Source organism: Megalopta genalis, chromosome 1 (genome assembly GCF_051020955.1).
Source record: "Megalopta genalis isolate 19385.01 chromosome 1, iyMegGena1_principal, whole genome shotgun sequence".
NCBI classification, from domain to species: domain Eukaryota; kingdom Metazoa; phylum Arthropoda; class Insecta; order Hymenoptera; family Halictidae; genus Megalopta; species Megalopta genalis.
In genome coordinates this window covers 14576175-14595305 of record NC_135013.1, presented here as the reverse complement: position 1 = coordinate 14595305, position 19131 = coordinate 14576175, and the positions used below count along the sequence as shown (strand labels likewise).

The 19131-nt window shown below is 39.3% G+C and overlaps 3 protein-coding genes across 3 annotated transcripts in view; 2 read left to right on the top strand and 1 right to left on the bottom strand.

Moving 5' to 3' along the window:
* The first annotated feature begins 3150 nt into the window (after positions 1-3150).
* On the top strand, positions 3151-9576 carry RecQ4 (RecQ4 helicase). Its single transcript, XM_033484091.2, has 8 exons — positions 3151-3669; positions 3819-6368; positions 6445-6556; positions 6712-7511; positions 7596-8219; positions 8304-8463; positions 8540-8859; positions 8950-9576. The coding sequence occupies exons 1-8, from the start codon at positions 3559-3561 to the stop codon at positions 9178-9180; spliced, it is 4908 nt and encodes a 1635-aa protein (XP_033339982.2). The 5' UTR covers positions 3151-3558; the 3' UTR covers positions 9181-9576.
* On the bottom strand, positions 9381-14664 carry LOC117228375 (uncharacterized). The gene is made up of 3 exons (XM_033484093.2): positions 14357-14664; positions 11207-11378; positions 9381-10325 (listed from the first exon to the last, which is right to left on the bottom strand). Exons 2-3 carry the CDS (start codon positions 11372-11374, stop codon positions 9939-9941), a joined length of 555 nt encoding a protein of 184 aa, XP_033339984.1. The 5' UTR covers positions 11375-11378; positions 14357-14664; the 3' UTR covers positions 9381-9938.
* A 1749-nt stretch (positions 14665-16413) lies between these two features.
* The window catches only part of Dhc16F (Dynein heavy chain at 16F), a 31732-nt gene continuing 29014 nt past the window's right edge, over positions 16414-19131 (top strand). Inside the window, exons 1-9 of the mRNA XM_076521810.1 lie at positions 16414-16790; positions 16891-16975; positions 17047-17173; positions 17350-17494; positions 17583-17724; positions 17786-18025; positions 18104-18260; positions 18718-18820; positions 18896-19079. Coding sequence (XP_076377925.1) covers positions 16624-16790; positions 16891-16975; positions 17047-17173; positions 17350-17494; positions 17583-17724; positions 17786-18025; positions 18104-18260; positions 18718-18820; positions 18896-19079 — 1350 coding nt within the window. The 5' untranslated portion in view covers positions 16414-16623. The remainder of the gene's footprint in view (positions 16791-16890; positions 16976-17046; positions 17174-17349; positions 17495-17582; positions 17725-17785; positions 18026-18103; positions 18261-18717; positions 18821-18895; positions 19080-19131) is intronic.

Genomic DNA, 19131 nt, shown 5'->3' with positions numbered 1-19131 from the left:
AAAAGGGCCAACCACCTGATTCTAATCCTACCGCGCGTTTGTTTACCGGACGTTTGACGGCAACCGCTTTTCTTTTTTCTCGTTATCTAAACAGCGAACGTTTACAGGTAGATTCGAATCTCGACGGAAATGCCCCCGGAACATCTCCATAGAACCCGTGTTCCGATAAGCTTCGATCGTATATTTCATAGTATCGACGAACGGTGTTTACCCGCCTCCGATAGCCAAGAGAATCGTTTGATTACTACGAGGTAAACGACCGATTCGAAGATGCACAATTTTAACCGTGTATCGGTTACGGCGACAGAGTCGCTGTCCGTTTCTTTACGATATAGATTTTGTTTCGATTCCATTACGATCAATATGCGTACCCTTGACCACCGTAGTTTCATATGCGGCAGGACGTCAACTTTCACGATAGACTATCTGGTTTTTACGCAACATAACACATACACACGCGTACACACACCTAGCAAAACCAGCATTATTTCGTATTTCTGAATTTCGATACAGGTATTTGTATCCTTTCACAGATCGTTCGATATTATTCACCGACACGTCGAATATTATAAACAAGTTAACGTTATCGTTATCATCATTTTCGTAGTTCGAAACTGTTTACATCGTTGGTTCGGGTGTCGGTGACATTTTGGCGAGATTCGCGTACGTTCGATCATTAACTTATTTTCTTATTATATCGACTTATTATTATAATAATCCTTTGTTAATTAATAAATAATCTCTTCGCTAGTGTCATTCGTATCTTTTACCGACATCTCGGACCTACATACATCCTCCGTTGCGTTTAATCAACACGTACAAACAACTGTTTGCAGTCGGTTAAATTTGTAAGTACAAAAGTGAACTTTCGAGGATATCAAGGATCAACCGTGTATCCGATCGGCAGTGCTTTAGCCGTTCGAATATCCCGTCTATTTTAATCGATTTGAAAACAGCGATGTTTTCTGATCGACGAGATGAAGTCATAAAGCAGCGAGAGAACATTTCAAGGCATCTTATGTATACACACGGTCTGTCTCGCGGTGACGTGACGTACACTATGCGAGCAAGACGGTTACACGTCCCTTGAATTTCCTCGGTAACGAACGAGCACCGCCTTTTCGTTCCGAGGCGTCGGAACGTTTAAACTATTTCATCGGAAGCAAAAGGGCCGTACGAACAACGACACGAAGATCTTGTTCTATCGGGTAATTCGATCCGATAAGCTGGACACCGGTTTGCAAAAGACGTGTGTACGAACAGGTTTCGCGAGATTCGTTTCAGGGATCGAGCGTCGTCGTCGTCGTCGTTGTCGTCGTCGTCGTCGTCATCGTCGTCAACGTTGTCGTCGCTTTTACGGGATCATTTAAGATCGAGAACAAGCTGAACAATAGTACGGTCGGATTCGAGACATTACGTATTGAAAATCGAATGACGAATCGGTTGTGATTGGTGGTGGTCCAAAGGGAACAACCAACGAGCGATGCGTATAGAGCGAGGCGCGGTCGATAGAAATACTCGAGAGAGTGTCCTGTGTACCGAGCAAACTAGTTTTCCGAACAATTCGAAATCCCTGTGCAATAAATGAACGTTTGACAGGGGAGAGAAAACGATGTCTCGCACGGGCATTGCTGGATAACGCGTATCGCGGAGCGTGGAGCTCTAGTCGGTTTACTTAGGTAGCGAAACGGCGACAGTATTATCGATTTTATCAACCAAGGGGGCTAGGGGATTCTTTCTCTGGCGAGTGCAGTTACGGGGTGAGTCAGAAAGGGTACGGGCTCGCGTATAGCGGCCGTATCGCGAAAAGCCTGGTGTTTTCTTCACTCACCTTCAGACAATTCGAGATCCAGCTCAGCAAGCTTCTCCCGCACGTCCTCCGGGAGCTTGCCGATGTCGATGTTGAACTCGGCCATGGCTAGGCCATCCGCGGTGCGCCGAGATCACCAATTCTCCAGCCGTACATTCCACGACCCGTCACCACCGCTCGGCCATCTTGCCTTATACTGATGCGATCATTGGCCGCCAGTCGGCGACACCGTCAACTCGGACCGGCACGGGCCGCACGGCGATGGTCCTCCGCGCAAGCGTGCGTCTTCGTCTTCGATCAGTGATCAAATAATGTATTAGGCCTCTAGACCTAAGCCTAGGCCAGCCTAGGATGCTGCCGGTCGCCTACCGTATCACCGTATTACTGTATTATCGTATAGCGTCTGTCGTCTATCGTCTGCTGTCTATCATGCCGTTTACGACAATAATGAACTAATCGCTACTTCTTGTTTTCCCGAAAACATTCAACTTTCTGATACTTTACCAGATGATAGGCAGACTTTTCCAGTGGTCACTTAGTAATATCGGTTGCTTGCAACAGTTTCTCACACTATAAACAAGTGCAAGCGGATGTAAACATCCTACAGTCGACCCTACAGCATGATAATATGTATCCACTTATTGGATATTATTGCACTCGATTTTCATTTGTTTGGATCGATACAACATAGCAGTCCTAAAAATGGATCGTTAATTTTATATCCTCAAAAGAAACGTTTTCAAATATAGGATGAAATGATTACTTGATTGCTGCTAGAAATTTGCTTTTTTATTGTTAATTTAGTAACCGTTGGTCGAAATTTGATAAGCTTTTTGTAGCAAATGTACATACATACGTGTACGTTTAAACTTTACACACTTGAAGATACTAAATTATCGATGAATCCGTGCGGAAGTTCATGGTTAAAAAATCAGCCGGTTAAGAAGATCAAGAGGAACTACTGTTTGTCTTATCCGTTCGTTTCGATCCGATTGCTATTCTTTTTATGTATCTCGTACAATGACTTTCTATCAAGAGGATGGTATTTTCTTTTAACGGTATCTTTCGGTCTGTTCCAAATTGTTCTACGAAAGACCGAGCATAGTATGTACAAAAATATCTTTATTTTAATTACATTTTTAGAAAAGTCGAAGTTGCTCACCATAAAGTGTCATCCACTTAAAACATATATAAATGCCAAATGATATTGTAGAACATGTGCTTATTGCATGCAAGCGCAACACACTGTACAGAAGGGATCAAAAGCGCAGAATCGATATCTAATAATCGAATCGTACGAAATAAAACCTGTTGAATTTAGTAAATCGATGAGATTTAACGCAATCTTTAAGTATGCTACACTTTGAGAGGAATGTCATTTATAATGACTCACTATGTATGTATCGTGAATCGCACAAGTGTTTTTAATTATAAGTGGATTGTTTTATTATTTGATTCATCAGTTTTAATATAAACGTTTAATGTATTCTAAGAAGAAAGTTATACTGGATTTTTTTTCAAAACTGTTCACATCTGTTAGGGGAACAGTCAAGTCAACTGTCATGCGCATTGTATACTATACAATCGTATCTCTCTCCATTCACTGAGTATATTTCACGCTTCGTGCGGAATAGCGCGGGATGTTCCGCAGAATTTAGGGTGTCGCGCGACCTAACCTTCAATATATTACAATTTATCTTTGTTAAAGTATATTTTTCCAGACTTTTTATTTTATTTTATACACAAACATGAATATACTTGAGGATCCTGTTTTTAAAACAAACTACCAAAAATACAAGGTTCGCGTCAAATTATGGGAAAGTCGCTTTACGGAAAAACATGGACGTAAACCAAACAAGGTATTTCAAATAATCAATATTTATAAACAAATGCCAATAACATTAATTTTGATAATATTCATCGGCTGTCTACTATTAATGTGTGAGATTAGTGTTCTTTGTATGAATGAAACATTATTTTATAATAAATGATTTCTTGTAATTTCTAGAATGATATAAAGGAGGCTGATATTAAAATAAAAGAAGCATACAAGATGTACTGGAAACTAAAAACACGTGCCTTAGAGGAAACGCTTATAGATATTACATTTTCAGACGAAGTACAAGATGTTATTTCTAATGAAACCATAACGCAGATATCTGACAATGAAAAGATTGAAAATAAAATATCAATGCATGACAATAAGAATAATATTGGCGATATAGTTGAGAAAAGCATTGAAAATATGGATAATCCTAAAGAGGAAATAGAAACTGTAGAAAAAACTAACATCGTAAGTACTGATACAATAGATATAAAAGACGATAATATTAAAGATCCAAGAAAGAAAGACAGAGAAAGTATAGAAGAGAAGAATGTTGATGACACAGGAACAACAGATGCAGATAATATAGTTAAGGAAACTATCACAGACACAGGAACAAAAGATACAGAAAATATAGATCCTTGTTATAATAAAAATCACTCTACCGTTTATGATTCCACACAAGAAGAAACAGATTTGAAAAATGTGAAAGATGTGTGGGGCGACCATTTGAGTAAAAGCAACGAACAAGTGCCTAAGAAAAGACAGTCTTTAATTATAAACAGATCATCTTCCTTTCAACTATCGCAGAATAAATTTCAAGGTTCGAACTTCACAAAAAGAAATCCGAGAAAGTCTTTATCCATGGCAAAGTTAAAAGCCAAGCCTGAAAAAAGCTTTGATTCTGCTGCAAGCAGTAATAACGAACAAATCACAAGCACAGATACAAATAGTAATGATGGATTTGACATCCCTGAGGAGATGCAAAGCATATTTGGAAATTCAATGAAAGTTACTCTAATCGAAGACAAACCAACAACTCAATCTATCAGCACGGTACAGAAATTAATCGAAGGTCATACAGTTAACAGAAATTTGAATTCAGGTTGGTTGGATAGATGTGCCAAGCAGAATAATTTAGAATATTCAACGTTAAATTTGCAAAGACTTTCGGGTACCAATGATTCGGGAATCGAATTAATGGAATCCAGCATTCCATCACCTAAAGAATATATACAAGCACCTACGACCGTACAAATGTCCGACGAAGAAGATTTTGTTTGCAACAGCGACTCAGAAGAAGAACGTAAAAAACGTATTAGAAATATTAAAAAAAGATTAAGCGACCAAGATAATCGTCCTGCTAAAAGGATGTGCGCAGATAATAACATCGGTGTCTGTATTATTATGCATGAGAATGACAATATTATTACACCACTAAATAGAGAAAAAGCCTGCACCGATTATAGCGTTTCCACGATCCCCAGAATTAAAAATAATAATACGAGCGATAAAGAAACAAGTAAAACTACTAGCAATGAGGAGGACAAAAACAAAATCAACAATACGCTACATAATGTAAATACAAAAGCAGAAACAAGTAATGAAGATGCAGATGAAATGTCAAACAAAAAACAATTGCCTCGCCGCAAAGTTACTAGGAGGAAAATTGGAAATGTTCTATCGGACGATGAAGATGTTGATCCTGATTTCAATGAAAACGATATAAACAAAGGTAGAAAGAAGAGTACAAAGAAGAAAGATCCGACTAAAACCCAAGCAAGTGCTACTAGTAAAAGAAACACTACAAATGGAATGAATATCAAAAAAGAGAAGAAAAGTTCTACAGGAACGAATATAAAAAAAGAGAGGAAAATTACTCCGGGAACGAATATCAAAAAAGAGAATAAAAGTACTCTGGGAACGAATATCAAAAGAGAGAAGAAAAATACTACAGGAACAAAAAGATCTTCTAGAAGGAAGAAAAATGTACAGAATGAAGATGATTTGGATGAACAGTTTGTACAATCTGAAACAGAAAATGCAGAAGAGAGACAGCCCACGATATACGCGATAGAAACTTTAAAAGCTGTTCCACGTTTCGTCATTAATAAAAATGGTCAAGGAGATCTCATCGAGCTATGCACCAAGTCAGTATCTTCTAATGCTGACAACGTATCCATTGATCCCGCTGTGTCCACGGAAATAATTAAATCAAAATCAAACTTAACAGATAAAGAAAAATTAGAGAAAAAGATGGCCGATGGAAAGATAAACGAAAATTTTGTCAGAATAAATTTGAAAAAGAAAGTGTTTGTGCGCGGTAAGAAAAATTTTAATTTTTCCAAATACAAGAAAAATCAATGGAAACAACGAAAAAAGGAGTTAGGATCTAGCGAGGGTAGTTTGGATGTGGCAGATTTCCTCGAGAAACAGAAAATCGCGACTTGCTTTCATTGCGGCGACGTTGGTCATTTTGCGAGACTATGTCCAAACAAGAAAGGAGATGAGCTGGTACCTTTGGACATGGTAGATGAAAGTTCGGAATTCCCAACTCTGGAAGAGGCGGAACAAATGGCTAGTCAAAACGCAGTTGTGGCACACGCTCATAGAATCAGTTCATTGCCGCAAAAGCCGGCTTACTCTTCCAAGACAGAGGATGAGTTGGTCAAAGATGAAACGGAGAATATCAACAGTTCCCTTGAAAATTTATGGGAACCTATCAAGGATGAGGTAAAGTGTGATAGCATTTTGTTCCTTCGTAATTAATCATTGGTAACTCCTACTCTGTACCAAATGACATTTCTAGGATCTTCTGTGCAGCCACAAAATTCCCGAAGACTTAATATCCAAATTATTACCACCCGAGTTCGATACTATACGGCCTTTGTACGACACCAAAGAAGATCAATCATGCATAGGTAACGTATCGTCGTTTAAGTTATCCTATCCGATAACATCCTGTACAAAAATCTTCAGGAAACCTGCACCTATATCATACGAAAAAAAAATTGATTTATTATTGCAAATATAGAGGACAGATTAATATAAATGTAACCGAATATTATAATTGCAGAAACACCAGCCGAAGTTTTCGAAACATTGCGGCGATTTGGACACGAGAACTTCAGGCCTGGACAAGAGAAAGCTGTGATGAGGATACTATCTGGTCAATCGACATTAGTTACCCTGTCCACTGGCTCTGGCAAATCTTTGTGTTACCAACTACCCGCGTACCTTTATGCGAAACATTCGAAATGCATCACTCTAGTGATATCACCGCTGGTATCTTTGATGGACGACCAAGTGACAGGCATTCCAGAATTTCTAAACGCGGCGTGCTTGCACACTGGTCAAACGCAAAAAGTGCGGGATAATATTATGCAAATGGTGAAAAAAGGTAAAATCGATATCCTGCTGATTTCTCCAGAAGCTGCTGTCGCCGGCGAGAAATCCACTGGATTCGGAGCTCTGCTCAGGCAGCTTCCACCAATCGCTTTTGCCTGCATAGACGAGGCTCATTGTATCTCGCAGTGGTCGCACAATTTCCGTCCATCTTATCTCATGGTTTGTCGAGTGCTCAAAGAGAAATTAGGGGTCAGAACGGTGTTGGCTCTGACTGCCACAGCAACGAAAACAACGGCCGAAAGTATAGTAAGTCATCTGAACGTACATGATGGATTGAATGGCATCATCTCCGATATTCCAATGCCACGGAACCTGTTGCTATCAGTCTCCAGGGACGAGTTCAGAGATCAGGCTCTAATCAAATTATTGCTGAGCGACAGGTTGATGGAGTGCGACTCTATCATAGTTTACTGTACTCGCAGAGAAGAGTGCACGAGAATCGCTGGCCTTGTAAGGGTACACTTGCAGGTATAATTTTGGTTCTGACGATATAAATAGCAAAACATTGTCCAGTGAACGACTCTCGATTTATATGTATCATTTGATCAACAGGATCCACGCAATCCCGACAAGCCCAATAGCAAAGTATCTTCGTTGGCGGAACCGTATCACGCCGGTTTATCAGCCTATCGTCGGAAAACCGTGCAAAATGCATTCATGAGCGGTCAAACCAGAATCATTGTGGCTACCGTTGCCTTTGGTATGGGTCTTAACAAGTCAGACATTCGCGCCGTTATACATTATAACATGCCCGGAACCTTCGAAAGCTACGTCCAGGAAGTCGGAAGAGCCGGTCGAGACGGGCTCCTGGCGCACTGTCATTTGTTCTTGAATCCTAAAGAAGACAATGACAAATGGGAGTTGCGTCGTCATATCTACGCGAATGGAGTCGATAGGCACACAATCAGACGATTACTTCAGAAAGTTTTTGTTCCGTGTTCGTGCGCAAAACTGCGCGAGAAAAATGCCGATCGAAGATGTCCCGGACACGAGGTTGCTATACCAGTGGAGGAAACCGTCGCAGCTTTGGATATTACAGAAGAGTCGATTTCGACCCTTCTATGCTACCTCCAACTGCACCCGAAAAGGTTTATCACCGTTCTCTCGTCCGTCTACGTAAGAGCTAGGGTATCTAGCTACGGTGGCCCGCAAGCTCTAAAACAGGCAGCACAATCGGTGGGTGCAACGACCACTTGGCCTTAGTTAAATCCTATTTCTACGTCTATAATTTCTAAGGAAATTTATTCTATGATATTTCAGTCGCCGCCGCTTGCAATGGCGATTGCTTTAGATTTGCAAAAAAGTATATCCCACGAGGACAGCAGCCTTATCGAATTTCCAGTCGTAGACGTTGCATCGGCTATTGGCTGGGACAGCGGAGTTGTAAAGAGCCATCTTAAAAACCTGGAGTGGAAGACAGGTGTGTCTATTTATTCGTTGCTAATAAATATATTTAAATGTTGAAATAAGTAAATAATTGTTTGTTATACTTGCAGTTAACGGGCAATCCAAGCGTTCATCGATTTCGGTGAAGTACGACAAGCTAGGATTAAGAGTGAGAGCTCCTGGCGATCTCACGGAAGAGGAACTGGATGAAGCACTGGATGCATTGGTTAACCGTGCGCAATTCCAAGAAATCGCGGCTTTGCAACAACTCGAGACAATTAGCGCGACAGTGCATAAGTTTAGCATGCCATCGGTGACTCAGTGCTTGACCACAAACGAAGACATGACTAGCAAATCCGAAGATATGAAGAGCGTTATTAGAAAATACTTTGCCGGAGAAGTACTTCTGAATTTCGATCCAAAGCAACAAGTATGGAACTTCGTATAAAAGTTACACTGTATTTAAGTAGAAAAACTTGTATTTCGTCGACTAAATGTAACCTTTATATTTTTGTTTCAGGTGAAAATACACAACGAGGTGGAGGTGGTCGGTGATATTCGAAACTTAATTGTAAGCTATCGAGATACTAATTTCAATGGCCGCGCGGTCGCTCGAATCTTTCACGGTATACAGAGTCCGAATTATCCTGCATACATTTGGAATAAATGCCGCTTTTGGAGATCTCATCTTTCCTGTAACTTCAATACTCTGTGTCAATTGGCAACTAGAGAAATTTTAGCATTGCGTTAGTAAAACACATGTTGGAACAATTGTAATTTATTTCTGTAGGACTGTTAGCTTGATCTCGAATCGTCAAAGAAACTATTCTTTACGGATGATTCTGGAGACATATTATAGGATAAGTCAATTGTATAATAGATTTTCTAATCGTTTTCAACGGGTGCTGGACCGAGTAATTTTATTTAAATAAAAACAAAAAGAAAGGAATATCGATTATTAAAGATTGTATATCGCTTTATTGCTTCGATAACGAGTGACAAAGTTATTGATATAAGTTGTGATATGCGAAATATTTACTTACAAGTGCCTTAATAAAGTAACTTATTTTTTACATTTATGAAATAAAGTTTAATATGAACGGTCTTGTAGTTTTGATTAAATAAACGATGGCTCACTATCTTCTCATTCGTTGTCGCACTTTTGAACATGTATGAAAAATTAGGAAACAATCTTTTCGTAGGTAGATATACTCGAGAAACTATGTTATACTTTAATGTCCTTATCGATAGTCGACAGACTATTATTGATCCCCGATATAAAAATCTTTTTCCCGCACCAAGTACTTGCTAACTTCCATATCTTGAATCCGTTTTAGTAACTACATACAATCATTGAAAAGGATAAAAATGCTGAGTAACTAAGTTACTTTCTTAATACTAGATTATATTTAATACGACACGTTTCTTTCGCGGTGTTTCGCGTTTCACAGAGGAGGAAACAATTGTAACGGATACTTTGCAATATTTTCGCGACAATACCATGGTTTCTCACGTTACAATGCGTTTCACGTAATCGCACTGCCGCAGAAATTTATGCATCCGTATCTGCTGTATTTTCCCGACACGATCCATGCACGTCTCGTTTTGGCAGATCGCGCAGAATTCGGACGAGATCGCGTGAAAAGGCGAGCGAAAGTAAACGCTGGCATTCTTCAGTGATTTATTTTTGTGATGGGCCCAAACGTGCAACGTCACTTCCAAAAACATGAACACCGGCAAGAACCAGCGGATACACATGGTTGCCAGTAAGAACACGCAAACTGGGTGTATCTGGCCGAAGCACGTTCCAACGGGAACGGGTTCCAATTCCATCAGATTTTCCCTCTTCTTAGAACCGTCCTTAGTCGACAACGTTTCCTTCACTTCTTTCGGTATCTAAACAATTGCTATTTATTAATATTATTATTACGTCTTTACTACACCCTTAATATACATAAACATGTAAGCAGGGTTACCAGACAACTTTTTCCATTTGCAAAATGTTTACTAGAATTTATAAGAAGAGCATGATGACCTTCTAGAGTTACAACAAATAAATAATAATATGTTATTTAGACCATTTAGATGTATGTCTGATCCTTAACAGGTCTGATTTAGACATTGTATTTGAATACTTTCCGCTTGAAGATAAATCTGGCTTAGATATCAAATATTTATGAAAATTTAAGCAACCGAAGTGATTAAGATTATACTTCAGAGAAAATTTTTCGTTGTTCTCTTAAAATCTCCTATCAAAATATAGGATATCTTTTACTAAATGGATAATAATAACGCGAGGACATCTCCCAAAATTACTAAAAAATAGGAGGACGGAGGGGCAAAATGGAAAAAAAAGGAGGACATATCCTTCGAAAAGAGGTCAGATGGTAACCCTGATATAAAGACAGTACCGTTCGATCACAGTAAACAAACAAAAGCAGTAAACGATGTTCGTCGTCGACTCGCGCACCGTTCGCATTAGTTTTAATCAAACCTATATGTATAGGAACAGAACTTAATAATTCGAAAGCATTTACAATAACCAAGAATCGGCTAGCATTTGCAGCGCTGTAGTAGCAAGTCGAGGAAACATCGAATCGTACGAGCTCTAGCTCAAGAAATTCGATTCAAGAACTTTGTATGCATGCATGTACAATCGGAGGAAACATGAACGTTTTCCAAACACAAGATGTTATAAACAGAGGACAAGCAAATTGCACGAATTATACAGAAGGGTTGTCTAAAACGAAAATTTTTTAAGACGGTACTTATTTTACCTGGAAGCGTATCTTCCGACTCTTGACTGTATTCGTTCCCATCACATTGATTTCCGGTTCTCCGGTTTCAGCATTGTTTACCGCGACCACGTGCCGTCGAATCTCGTATTCAGTCACTGGCAGACTTATGATCTCTCCGGTCTCTTCGTCGACGTAAATTCGGTCCATTTCCCTGTGAAAGAAAGATTCCTACATGTATTCAAATGTATTCGGTAAACTTATTCCCCTCTCCCCTCGCTCCGTCGCTTCCACCACCACTTGCGGACTTGTACCCCCTCTTAACACGCGATCGTTTTCTTGGCTGTGGTAATTGCGTATACAACGAAGGAAAACAAAGTTTAATGAATTCGAGCGTAGGTAAACGGATCCTCGGGGTCACTTCCCGGATACCGCGATCTATGTATACCGTTTTTATTCTAATTGTAAGGTGGTTCGAAGCGAACATTTCTCTAGTCAGTGCCTATATCGATATTTCTCCGTGTCGTCAGAATATGCCTGCCATTTCCATTGACGCATTGAGTTCCTTCCATTCCGATTAATTTGCATTCTTTACCGATCGTTTATAATTTATGAAACGAATGTGAAAGTGAGATACCGAAATAACGAGCCCGACAAACGGAAACGAAATATGCTCGCTACGTCGTAAAACCAAAGAATCAACGAAGTTGATCGGTATAATAATGCGATGCAGTCGTACGATTAACGATTAACAATTCACGACAAATAACTACAGTTTCAATTCATTTCAATCTCGATGACAAATTGATAGTTAATTTCGATTAATAATCGACGATCTTTTAAACCGGATATCACAGTAAGCGAGTGTTTTTTTTCAAAAGGTGTTTGAACATTCGAAAAATCCGTTCCACATTGTAAAGTAATGATCAAAATTTTACTACACCAAATATGCTAAATTTATGATTAATTTATCATTAACTTTTTGTCGAAATTGTGTAATATATTTCGAAAGATAAGAGTTGTAAACAATTTTAAGCGCGGAAGTATCAAAATATATTAGTATTAAAATGAAATAGGCGATCAGATCGAAAGCGTTGATTGAAATCGTTGGCCAGCACAACGTTGGTTGCGACGAACAAAGACGAATAAATGCACGCATCGAGCTATACTCGAGTCACGTGAATTTTCCTGTACTCTCATTGATTCGAAAATATTCGGTCAGGATATTCACAATGCGTGTGGCTACAAAACGTATTTGAAAAAAATATCAACCTCGAACTAAATCCTTTTTATCATAATATTTATACTTTTAAATTTCGAGCAATATATTTTTCTTCTCTAGAATTCCTTTCGTACTATTAAAAACATCAGAGATATTTTCAGATTCGATCTTACAGGCAGCTTCAGAGTCCGTTAGGTGGCTCTGTAATGTATGCAGCCTAAATTATGATCGATTAATCGATGAATTTAACAATCGATATGTTAACTAGAGTAACTTAGGAACAAATCCATTTCCATTGTGTTGGAGCGAAGAGAACGTTTAATCAAATTCAAAATAAATTAGTTATAAAAAGCATCGACTTTCAGAAAAAATTCCAGTAATCTCTCTTTTTATACTAAATTACAAGATCCACTGCAAGAAAACTATCGAGCACGATAGATTCGTAAATATAAGTATTATTCTACAGTAATGTGATAGAACTACCAAATCAATGGAAAAGAAAATAGAAAAATCTATTTTACAAACGCGTTCTTATGCAATCGTGACTAAAGATTACGCATGATTTCAAAGGCAAACCTGAATTCCTTGAATAGGCGTTTGCTTCCACACGTAATACTAACGAGCGCTTAATTTCGCTCGACAGTGGTAGCGCCGCAAATTTCGTAATTAACGGTTAACGAGAATCATTGCCTGTTTTCTACGAAGAGGATACAATTGTTTTTCCTTGGAAAAAAAAATGATTACAAAGTAACAATATAATTTCTGTTGTCCGGTAAAGAAATAACGAATTTAAGGAGATTTGTAAATTTTATAGACCGTACAGTAAACGAATTTCCGCTTAATTCGACTTTTTCAAATTGGTATTGCATACGTTTCCGTATTCGTGCGACGTATCAAAAAAAAAAAAAAAATCGAATAAGGTCGTTCTCGGTACAATCTTGTACACAATACACGCATGTATAAATGTCATGGCGGAATATTTAAATAAGCTAACCTATTCTTAGATTGTGGAATATTCCAGATAAAAAGTAATGAACAGACTCATGGTTAGTAGTAATTGGTGTAATTATGTTCTGATTGACGTATTACGTATTCAAAACGTGAGAGCAGGTTTTGCTGGAGGACTCGAAACAACGTTAACCTTTCGATTCGTCGCACAACACGTTAAATTATCGTTCGAAAGAATAGTGTAGAAGCGTACTTACATCCGTGATTCATTTTGTTTTAAAGTAAAATAGACTATCCTGGGCGATGCGAATAAAACAATACAAAGCGTATGTACTGGATACATGATAAAATGAATCAGGGAGGCGATGCGGTGCGGCGCGCTTCGAGAGACACAGCCGAGATATTTCGTTTGATAAATGCAACTGTAAACAGGGACAGTTAAAACCGTATCAAACAGTGGAAAAAAATTATTCGAGGTTCCTTGCAATTCGCGAGATTCTGGCGTAACAAAGCATTCGCAATTTTCTCCAGAAACAATCGTATAATAATACTAACAGAACATTCATGTAACCTAGTATTTTTCAATAAAGTTTAAATAACGTTACCAATATGCTACCAGCTACAATATTTTTCATATCAACAACCACCGTTTATCTTTTCAATCGCCGCTATTCCCGACGAACCTCTGAATAATTGAAATACTGGACATCGATAGGTTAATTCGCTTATTCCGATGATTTTCCATCGATGCAATCGAATGGAAGGTCGAGTAAATTGGAGAAGGGAAAATTATTGGAAGATGGCACGAACGACGAGTTTACCAATTTTCCTGGGTTAAGCGGTATAATTTATCAGGAGATTTTCCTCGTTGTACCGTGCGTTTCAAATAAAAAACGTCAAGGGAAGAAAAGCTATTCGTGAACCCGAACGCGCAATGAACAATGAACACCGATAAGTGAATCGACGACGGCCGAGAGCAGTCATTCACATGGTTGAATAGAATTCAATAGCATTACACTTACGGGATGGTAGCGTGACTGCGTTCGTGCAACACGCTTGTCGGTAGAAGCGTACTAGATAATTGACTCGGTCGTCGATGTAGAGTAGATCGAGGAGGTTACGCGACCGACGGAACGTCACTTCGCCTCGGAACGATTTACACTCCGATAGAAAGTCGAACAAATAATTAGTTACGCGTGGAGCACCGTGTTGGTAGGAATTACGTATTGCAACATATTACGACGCGAAATACCGTTCCGAACAAACGCACGCAACTCTTGGCGCAGCTGTAAGAGTCAGACTGAACTGAAGGTGTTCGCCATGATAACCTGTAACTACGCGGATTGTAGATGGACGTGTTTACCAATCGAACAGCTCGATCCAGTGTCCAGTATATGCAACTATATATGTACAGCAATAACAAATACAAACGTGTATACGTTTTATCGTGCCAGACAAAAATTGTTCGATTGAAAATAAACCATTATCGTGGAAAAATCCGGTAATATATCGTTCTAAACAATCGTTTCGTAAAGTCAACTTTTTATCGAACATTACAAAACAAGAATGCTGAACTATTTTTAGCGAAGTATGGTACGGTTAGTCGCAGCGGTTCAAGATATCATCGATATCGTAGTTCCAACTACATTTTTCTAAAGCGCAGTTCACACGCTAATTTGTTTTGCATACACAATGTTGCAATTACAAAGTATACTCGTTCGATATTCTCTCGGGTGCTGAAATAACGATACTAACGACGGAAGCTAGTCTCCTTTGTGTGTTGACTGTTCAATTTTAGATTCGAGGAAACCACAACAAAGTCATCTGACATTTCCTGAACTACCGTAGCATGAATATTATTGAAGCTCTGTTTCAGGGGATCCCTTAATTTTAATTGTACCGTACGAGTACAATTTGTAATTATTATCGTTCTCGAAATTCATTTCAGAAAAGAAAGAGTAGGTATCGTGCAAGGATTTTGTACAGATACATTTGTGTGTTTGTATTTTATGTAGTAGAGATTTTCCAAGCAGGAACAGACGAACAGATAACATTTACATAGCACAATGGGAGATTCACCATGTGACCTAAGATGACCACCATGTTTCCTAAGATGAATAGAAAACCGTATTATCGTATATATTATATCAATTGTAAGTCGAATTATTCGCGCACTTTTCTTCAGACGATGGTGAAAATAAAATTGTTTGTCTTCTATTTGTTATCTTAGCGTATAAAAATAAAGATCCGACTCGCTTCGCTACGTCACGAACGTATTCACAAGTTTAACTCATTTACCACGAATTTTGAAAACGTACATCGTACGTACATACGATATCTTAACGATACAATCATAAGCGTCAGAAGATCAACCAGAATTTATGACAATCGTTATTGTTAAATTATATGTTACTAAAGAATATGCATAATATACGTATAATTTGTAGTATGCAAAACGTTTACTAAAAATGTACTGCCGAAAGGGAAGGGACTAGTACGTACATATATGTACATATATTCTAAAAGCGGAGTATGCAATCGACGATCGCTTTTTTATCTGCATAAAATAGATAATGCATCTCTGTAATAAAAAAAATAACAGTGAATCAATCGGTGAGATATTACGTGATTGCTGACACTGATAATGGAAAGGATGTTTGTTGAAGTACTTAAAATAGACACATTAGATTTACGGAATTTGTATTCAATTGGACAGGTATTTCGTTACCTGCCTTACAAATATAAATAAATAAATGTTGTTCTTTGTACGTGTTACAAGTTCAATGAATTATAAGTTTCCCTAGTGAAACAACGGTCTTACATTTCCGAAATCCCAGATATCCACAGTTTATTTCGCGAAAAGAACAAGACGATAAACTTTGATTTATTTTTTTTCTTTTTTCGCGTGTATGAAGTATCGGACTCAAAGTCTGCTTGAATAAGAACTCGATAAAAAATGTTTACTTTCAAGAAGTGGACAAGTTAAGATCATGTCAGTGTTCCATCGTTTCGCCGAAAACGTGAGGATTTCTTTTTTCTGAATTATTTAATTTATTTTTCGATAGGTCGGAGCCGATTTCATTCCGATTGCATAAGCAGTCTCTTGAATGTTCGGAAATGAACTCATATACATATGTATAGATGGTGACGTTCCGATAATCTGCCCGCGAAACGAAAATGAATAACTTTTGCTTGTTTAATCGATACGCCAATACGCGACCAGCGTTCAACGAGAAGTCGAGCGATTAACTTATTGTGCGATACCTGTCGTTTCACGGAGAATGATAAAATGGATAAGCATCGGAAGCACGATGAACACAAACACGGTGTATCGATGGATCCGATTAGCGGTAGCGCTATCGCCGAACACGTTTCCCAATTCACCGTGACGGATGCAACGGTTGCGAAGAATTTTGCGTCAAGACTCTGCCGAAGACCGCCTGCTGGTTATAAGAAGTAATCGTGTCATTTTTCGACCGTATCGCGTATACTCTATCGCACTAGGAATTGACTCTTGATAGATATATTTTCGCTGCCTTTTTTTGAATCTTACCAGAGGAAAAGATGAAATTCCCTTCTTCGTGCCACATAAGAAGCTGCTCGAGAAGATCGATCACAAGCCCAAGGTGCTGGAGCCACTGGTGAGCTTCAGGGCTGAGGGTTGTGGGTTACAGGGCTCTTTCGCGGCGTCTAAAGAAAATTGCTTTCGTAGACTGGATTCGGCGGGCAACAGGAAAAGATTAGAAGAGAAGTCTGCAAACCGTATATTCCGTTAGAGAAGCCGGAAGTTGATTCCGAGTCAGCCAAGGTTGCTTCTGAACGGACATGGAAGATCTCGAGTAACGAAAATTCTATGCGACACATTTAAATCGATTTATAATGAAAATATTATTTATAATGAATAATTATTTATAATGACGAATTAAAATTATACACGCGTAGCAACAAAGACAAACTTGGGCACAATTGTAATCGGAACGAATTTTCTTTCACTGTACTCTTATCGAACACGAAGAGGTCCCAAAGGATGCCGACGCACCTCCGTTGGTCGATCAGCTGGAGCTGATCCAGCAGCTGCGAGACGATCCGAAAATTGGATTTTTCTACATGATCTACGCTGTAGAACGATCCTCGAAGTACTTCACCCCCTACGCTCTCAAGTGAATATACCTACGATCTCTTTGAATTTCTATGTCCGTGTTACGAAGGAGATTTCATGGTGCGTTTTTGCGGTCCGGTGCTTTTCAGGGTCGTGAATTACGAGGACATAGGAAAAACCTACATGACAATTAGCGCAAACGGGGTAACGCAATACTCGCCCGACGAAGTCAGTTTCACGCCGATCGAACAATGGGAAAGGGAATACCATTTTTATTTGGAACTAATAAAGGTAGACAATTCGCAATTTTCAAGCAACCTTTATTCACCTAATCACTTATACTTTATTTCAGATAAGATCCTTCGTGATATACCGTAAGTGGAAGGCCTTCTTCGTTTGGAGGAAATCGGTCTCCTGCAGGAAGTTCCTGGAAGCGAGCAGTTATTTGGAAGACAATCTTTTTATATCGGATCCGATTCTCAGCAAGGCTCTGTTGGAGATTAAATCGATGTGCTCGGTTTTTCTCGAGTCGAGCTTCTTCGACGGTACCACCACCGAGAAACTGTTGCTCTTTTATTTTGTGGAGAAGCAGGTCTTAACGCAGCACTCGATTAATTAACCGTCGTACGTAAAAGCACGTTCGAACAATGTTCTTCTTCTATCTGCGTAGCTCGCGAGTTTGGAACAAACGAGACAGAAGCTGGACGAGTTTCGAGTATTGGCGAAAGATATCATCAACAATGCCTGTCTGGGCGCGCTGCTACGAGCTGGATACACTCCGGACGATTCCAATATAACGATAGAGCAGACTGCTTTTGGCAAATTGGGTAACCATTTTGTTGATTATTTGCTTGCTAATAATTAAAGGCAGAGTTTTAGGTAAAAGTATGTTTATTGAACACACGGAAACGCAAGATCTAATCTGCAGGCTTGCACGTAAGAGCTTAGAGACAACGAGTGTACTCGTAAGCTGCTCACCGACGACTGACTAAAAACGCGGAAGACCCGCAAACTGTGGGTCGGAAAATCTTTAGTGGTCATAAATAACCAATCCGTGTAACGGACTTTCGAGTCAAGATTTGCTCGACTCGAGTCGACGCTCGTTCGGCGCTCACGTGCCCTGCAGATGGGCCGCAAGGGCCGTCTTACCTAAAAAAACGGACAAGGCCGTGAAACATACAAATTACCCATTTTCAATAGCATCGAAAATGCCAGACATGTACACATTTCGACCGATCTGAAACAGTTGTTGGTTCTGCGATTCAAATGTTTCGTTTTCTCTAGGCGAATTCAGTGCAGTCAAGTTCAAGATGCCGAAAGACGGGGTGCTCAAGATGAGTTACATCGAGCAAGCGAGGAAGAGGAACAAATGTTACAGACTTTCCTGGTACGTTGTCCCGAATACACTTCACCGGAACGAGGGAAAAGACGCACAAATATTTCGATGTTGTTTTCTATTCAGCTTCGTCCATCTGATCGATTACATGCAAGCGAACATGATGCACGGTCTCTTGATAAACTCCTACGTGGAGTTTATAAAAGCTTTGGAGAGTCACGTGGATTCTTTGCCGGAGGACGAGTTGATCGATAACGATACGATCGACGTTCCCATAAAAGAAACCGAGTCCTCGATACACCGTCTGCAGGTTTATGCTATTCAAATTTCCTTCTTGCAATTTCACCTGTACAGCAGATCGT

Coding starts and splice junctions, on each gene's coding strand:
- RecQ4 (XM_033484091.2), top strand. CDS start 3,559: ATGAATATACTTGAGGATCCTGTTTTTAAAACAAACTACCAAAAATAC. Junction 6,369..6,444: donor GGGAACCTATCAAGGATGAG/GTAAAGTGTGAT, acceptor TGACATTTCTAG/GATCTTCTGTGCAGCCACAA. Junction 8,220..8,303: donor TAAAACAGGCAGCACAATCG/GTGGGTGCAACG, acceptor ATGATATTTCAG/TCGCCGCCGCTTGCAATGGC.
- LOC117228375 (XM_033484093.2), bottom strand. CDS start 11,374: ATGGACCGAATTTACGTCGACGAAGAGACCGGAGAGATCATAAGTCTG. Junction 10,326..11,206: donor GTCGGAAGATACGCTTCCAG/GTAAAATAAGTA, acceptor GCAATTGTTTAG/ATACCGAAAGAAGTGAAGGA.